Source organism: Artibeus jamaicensis, unplaced genomic scaffold, assembly GCF_021234435.1.
Source record: "Artibeus jamaicensis isolate MK-2021 breed Jamaican fruit bat unplaced genomic scaffold, CSHL_Jam_final contig_47, whole genome shotgun sequence".
Classification (NCBI taxonomy): domain Eukaryota; kingdom Metazoa; phylum Chordata; class Mammalia; order Chiroptera; family Phyllostomidae; genus Artibeus; species Artibeus jamaicensis.
In genome coordinates this window covers 1,467,032-1,473,204 of record NW_026521848.1, presented here as the reverse complement: position 1 = coordinate 1,473,204, position 6,173 = coordinate 1,467,032, and the positions used below count along the sequence as shown (strand labels likewise).

The 6,173-nt window shown below is 49.2% G+C and overlaps 1 protein-coding gene across 5 annotated transcripts; it reads right to left on the bottom strand.

Annotated features, from left to right (window-relative positions):
• Positions 1-448: 448 nt before the first annotated feature.
• GMFG (glia maturation factor gamma) lies at positions 449-6,173 on the bottom strand. 5 transcript variants are annotated; one of them, XM_037133281.2, is made up of 7 exons: positions 6,083-6,173; positions 5,133-5,229; positions 4,965-5,014; positions 4,108-4,157; positions 1,382-1,464; positions 854-927; positions 449-636 (listed from the first exon to the last, which is right to left on the bottom strand). In XM_037133281.2, coding segments are annotated over exons 2-7 (330 nt in total). In that variant the 5' UTR covers positions 5,134-5,229; positions 6,083-6,173; the 3' UTR covers positions 449-564. The 5 variants fall into 5 exon arrangements, with proteins under 5 accessions (XP_036989176.1, XP_036989158.2, XP_036989168.1 ...); XM_037133263.2 differs by lacking the exon at positions 6,083-6,173 and adding an exon at positions 5,648-5,755; XM_037133273.2 differs by lacking the exon at positions 6,083-6,173 and adding an exon at positions 5,624-5,712.

Genomic DNA, 6,173 nt, shown 5'->3' with positions numbered 1-6,173 from the left:
AGCAATTAAGTCTGATCTTTCAACAACTTTTCTGCCTTTAAATTCTTCTTGCTTGGAGTCCGAGAAAAGTAGCAATCGGTGCAAGCTACTGCCTGCTAGTCCCTAGAGCTGGGATGGGAAGGAAGGAGGGGATGGGAAGGGAGGATGGGAAGGAAGGGAGGAGGCATTCTGCCTCCTTGACTCGCAGGGACCTAGGGATCCTTGTTCCCCTTTGGAGTGGCCCCTCCATGAGTTCAAATATTTCTCCAGTTCCTCCAGGAGACCGGGCCTCCCCCATACCCTCTAGGAAACCCCACAGGCTTCTTTTCAGAGAAGTACCCTCCTTTCCTCCTGGAATGCAAAGCGGGCATCCACTTGGTCTGCCTGCCCTCTGCTGACCGAAAGTTGGTACTGCAGGGACTGTCAATAGTGCCCACAATGAGAAACAGAAACTGAGCCACAACAGATCTCTAGTTCTTGTATTTTAATTTCTTCAGGGTCTTGAATGTTCAGATCCTAGGAGTCAGAGTCCCCAGTTACTTTGGGGACTCAGACACCAGGAACTCATATTCCCCAGCCCAGATATCAACGAAAAAAGGACAACTTCTCTTGGAGCCAGGTCTCAGTGAGGTCATCAGTGGTGCGGATTTCAAACACCTGGGCAAAGAGTGTTCTCATTATGATCCACTCAGGAACTGAGATAGCAAGGACTCCAGTCCTTTCCTCCCCCATACCAGGAGTCCAGGCCCCAGACCCCTCCTCCCTCAGGCCCAGGAATCCAGCCCCTGAACCTCCTCTGCCCTCAGACCCAGAAGCCCAGACTCCAAGACCCTTCCTCCCTAACACTCTGGGAGCCTCAGCCCCAGGCCCAGACCTTTGTGAGCTCTGCCGTTTGTACCAGTCTGTTTTTACTGCCTGCATACATCATCTGTTGTTCGGGCTTGCAGCCTGCATGAAAAAGAAGAGAAGGGAGCGTAACCGGGGGACCCTGGGGTGTTCTCTAAGGCTCCAGTAATGTCCTGCAGGCCCTGGAGTTTTCTAAGGGTCCTAGGAGCTGTTCTAAGGAGTCCAGTTTCCAGTTTTGCCTAGGGGCTTGAGGTTATTGTAAGGGTCCCTGGAGATGGTTTATGGGCCAGGAAGGAGTTTCTAGGTATGAGGAAAAGATGGGTTTACTTACACGTCTCAGGACCAAGACGGATGGGTAGGTTCTTGAGGAATCTAAGCCCCCAACTTCCGTCCCACTGCCCTCCCTGTATTCAGACACCACATACTCCACTCATTCACGTTCTTACCAAATCACACACACACTTTCACACACACCTGCACTCACAAACACACTCTTACACACCCCCCACACAGAATCTAAGACCCTGTTCTAAGGATGGGTAGAGCTGTGTCTCACCCACAGGGCTGGAGAAGATGAAACACAAGGGGTAGGACACTCGGCCGTCTGCATGCACATACTTGTAGCTGTAAACCACGAACCTACACCAGTGAAAGGAATTCAGACTCAGGACTTCAGCCTGGAGCCCAGGCCAAAGCCCATTCCCTAAGTCTACAACCTTGAAATCTGCCTGAGTCTAAGAACCTAGGGTTAACAATGGAGACGGAAGGTACTGACCTCAAAAACGGTAACTGATTAAAAATAACAATGATAGTAAGTGCTAGATAGAACTACCATATTACCCAGCAATTCCACTATATATATATATATATATATATATATATATATAGTAATATATATATAATTCTGCCATTAAAAAAAGGAATCTCGAGGGCCTTATGCCAAGTGAAAGACAAATACCATATGATCTCACTTACATATAGAATTTTTAAAAAAAAAGAAAAGAAAAGAAACAACCAACCAAGCTCATAGATACAGGGAACGGGTTCGTGGTGGGCAAAATAGGCGAAGGGGGTCAAAAGATACAAAAATCTTGTTATAAAATAAATAAGTCATGGAGATCTAATGTACAGCATGCTGACTATAATTAACAATACTGTATTGCATATGTGAAGGTGGCTAAGAGAGTAGATCTACCCTGGCTGGTGTAGCTCAGTAGATTGAGCACGGGCCTGCGAACCAGAGGACCGTGGTTCAATTCCCAGTCAGAGCACATGCCTGGGTTGCAGGCCAGTTCCCAGCACGGGACCCATGAGAGGCAACCACACATTGATATTCTCTCCCTCTCTCCTTCCCTTCCCCTCCAAAGGTAAATATATAAAATCTTTTAAAAACATGTTTAAAAAAAAGAGAGAGTAGATCTTAAAAGTCCTCACAAGAAAAAAAAATGTGTGGTGACAGCTATTAACTAGACTTATTGTGCTGATCATTTGGCAATGTATCCAAATATCAAATCAGTATGCTGTGCACCTGAAACAGTAATGCCATATACAATAATGTTGTATGTCAAGTACACCTCAATAAAAACATTAAAAAAACAACTTAATGGCTTCAAAAAATAGTCAGTGCTGATTTGACTCACAACAACCTGACATGGGTGCTATCACTACCCCCATCCTACAGACGGGGGTACTGAGGCCCAGAGAGGTGAAGTCACTTGCCCAAGGCTCATGGGTAGATTTGAACCCAGGAAACTGGGCGCTAGACTGTCAGTGCTCAGCCACTATGCGGATATTGTACAGCGCTCTAGAACCCCGGGCTGAGACCAGGCTCCACTACCCAATTTGCCAAGCTCAGTGCAACACGGAAATTGGGGGCCTCTTGTTCAAAAGGCAGAAGGAGAGCTTTTCCCTTCCTTCTGCCCGTCTTGGCTCTGCTGTCTTGGACATGGGGACTCTTGAAGGGGGAGTGCACTTGCTTACAAGCACACCCTGGAACTTGTCGTTCTGGAGGTTTCTGCCCCTGACCTTCCGTGAATCTGCACTCAAGCGCCCTGCCTGGGGCAGAGGGCAGCAGCCATCACTGGGCAGTACAGGGAACCTGTCCAGGGCCAGGGGTGGGGCGGCATGTGAGCCAAGGGAGGGTCCAAGCCCCGCACATGCTCTGTTGTCCCAGAAGAATTCACACACAACACTGATTCAAAAATAAAACTGTAAAGAGTTTCCAGGCAGCAGGCAGCTACAGAGCATCAGCTCCCATGTTCGAGGTTCCCTTCTGGGTGCGGGGCCCTGCGGGACTACCCTTGTCAGACGCCCATGGAGCCGGGTCCAGATGGGAGAGAGACTCAGAATCCTCAGCACCCAAAATTCATCCCTGGCAAGATGGAAAATCTAAACAGACCAGTTACCATAAGAGTGTCAAAGAGGTTCTCCAGCCCTGACCAATGTGACTCAGTGGGTGGGGTGTCGTCCCACAAAGTTAAATGTGGCTGGTTCGATTCCAGGTCAGGGCACAGACCTGTTGCGGGTTTGGTCCCGGTCAGGGCGCATAAGAGAGGCAACTAATGGATGTTTCTTTCTCACATGGATGTCTCTCTCCCGCTCTTTCTCCCTCCCTTCCTCTCTCTAAAAAATAAGTGAAATCTTTTTTTTTTTTTAAGTTTAAAAAAAAAGAGCTCCTCCACACCCAAAAAGCACCAGGCTCATGCAGCTTCACGCGGGACTCTCCCAAATCGTTCAATGTCACCTAATTTCTTTTTTGCCCAAAGGATTCCCCAGCATTAAAAAAGAAGGAATATTTCTTTCTTTCTTTTTTTCATGAAGCAAGTGCAATGTTAAGGCCAAAACCTGAAAAAGTTTGTATTTTAAAAAAGCATCTGTAGCCCTGGCTGGTGTGGCTCAGTGGATTGAGTGTCTGCCTGCAAACCAAAGGGCTGCCAGTTCAATTCCCAGTAAGGATACATGCCTGGGTTGTGGGCTGGGTCCACAGTTGGGGGTGTACAACAGACAATCACACATCGATGTTTCTCTGCCTTTCTTCCTCCCTCCCTTCCCCTCTCTAAAAATAATTTAAATCTTTTTTTAAAAAAGCACGCTCTAATGTCCCATATGATTATCAGTGTAAAATTCTGCAATAAGATATGAGTATATTGTACAAAAAAGTCCTAGGGTAAGAACTCTTGGCAAACCCAGAGATCCCAAGCAATCCCTCAGTCTCCACCTTCATCATCACCCCTCTCCCGGCAGCCCGACCCTCCCGTTCCTCGTCCCTTCCCCCAGGGATACCTTGGCTGTCTCTCTGGCAACTCCATTTTTAGTTCCTCTGGAGAAATGTTCTGGGGGGTAGGGGGAATCAGAAGAAAAGAAAATACTGCCATTAAGCATGCATTTACTATGTGCCAAGACACTGGTCTAAGTAACACGTGTGGATTAACTCATGGAGCTCTCCCACTGGCCTGTGGGCTAAGTCCTATTGTTATCCCTGCTTTACAGGTGAGCAAGCTGAGGCCCAAACGTATGAAGGCACTTGCCCAAGACGCATAGCAACTCTGAGCAGAGGAGTTCAGACTTGAAGCTGGGTTTAAATCATAACCACTTCACTATACTTCCTTTCAGAAGGTCCTGAGGGAGGGAGCCCAGTGCCTGGCCACCCCCCCCCCCCGTCAACCACCCCCAGCCTCAGTCTCCATATCCACTCCCTGCAAATCCTTACCACAGCACTGTGAAGTAAGCCTCATTATCATCCACATGTTACTGATACAGGAAGTCCAAGCAAGGGTGAGCTCTACCCTTTTATAAAGGATTTCCACTAGCTTTGTTAATTTATCTGGAAATTCTTTAAGTGCCAATAAAGTGTTATTACCAGCATTATCATTTTATTGAGTATATGCTAAGTGCCAAGCCTCCTTCTAAACCCATTACAAACATTAAATCATTGAATCCACAAACGCTACGAGGTTAGTACAGTTATCTTCCCTTCACGTTGCCATGCAGGCAATGTCTCTTGCCTAGGGTCTCAGCTGACCTGGGACTTGACCTCCAGGTCTTTCTGACTCCCAATGCCAAGTTCTTAATATCAGTTCCGGACCCTTGAGCCTCCCACTCCCACCCTGTGCTTCTTGCAGGCCCCATCCACCCCTCACCTGAAATTCTTCCTCCAGCACCACCATCTGCCGGTCCTTGTCCACCTTCACTGGGGAGGGATGGCACACAGGGGTCAGGACGCCCCTTCCAACTCAGTGACTCTAGCCAGCCCTCCCCATTGGTCCCCACTGCCCTCCGGTCCTTCCACAGGGGAAAATGACACTCACTTATTATGGCTGCATTGTCTGTCTCTTTCCGAAAGCGAAATTGCCTCAGCCTTTCCTTTAGCTCTGGGTCCACCTCGCACACCACCAGGGAGTCAGACTACAGCAGAACCCAAAAAGAGCTGAGCTGGCCTGGCCTCAGCCCCTGCCCCCTGCCCAAGCCTCAGTTTCTCCATCTACTAATGAGGAACGCCTCGATAGCCCATACAAGACCTTCGTGAACATGAGGAAAAGGCACCCTTTCCCCAAGCAGATGCTGCCCCTCCCCGGAGCACACACTTGGGCTGCAGAGCAGAGGCCAGGCTCCAGCCCTCCCTCGGGCACCCTTGGTCAGCAGTCTAGGAGCCCCAGGGATGCTGGCCTGGGGCTAAACCCGGAACTACAGTCTTTCTTCCCCCAGCGTGGCCCTTTGCCACAGTGGGGGACTTCCCAGCCTCTGACCTCCAACCCACAGCCTGACCTTCACCCAGGCACCCTACCAGCCCCAGACCCACCCATACGACCCCTGACCCTCAGACCATGACTTTTCTGTCCACAGGCTTCTTCTTTCGCAGTTCCGCTGTCTTCTAGGGGTGGGGACCAGGGCAGGGGGAAGGAGGGCGGGGTGTAGGGTAGGGGAAAGGTTTTATCCAACACCACATCCTGTTTATGCCCATTCTAGGACAACTGTTGTAGAGGGCTCCTCCCCCTCCTTCCTTCCCCTTATCTACAGGACCTCCTAGCCTTTGCAATCACCTAGACTGGGGTTTGACTGCTGCCTTGCTGTGTGACCCCAGCTAAGTAACTTCACACCTCTGATTCACGATTATTGTGAAGATAAAATAGCTTCACACGTCTCCAGGCATGGTGGACATGTTCGATACACAGTAGGTATCTCCCCTCCCCCAGGAAGCCTTCCTGGATTTCCCCCCAACTAGAATATTTTAATTCCAGAGCCAAAAAGGGGGACCTACCGGTCAAACTGCCACCAATTGTGTTGATGGAGAAATGGAGAGGAGAGAGGAGACAGACACCACAGCAGCAGGACAGGTGATTTTTTTCCTT

Excerpts from the sequence above, each read along its gene's own strand:
- GMFG (XM_037133255.2), bottom strand. Across the intron at positions 5,015-5,132 it reads AGACAATGCAGCCATAATAA|TGAAGGTGGACAAGGACCGG; the intron begins GTGAGTGTCATT and ends ATCCCTCCCCAG. Across the intron at positions 928-1,381 it reads CATCTTCTCCAGCCCTGTGG|GCTGCAAGCCCGAACAACAG; the intron begins GTGAGACACAGC and ends TTTTTCATGCAG.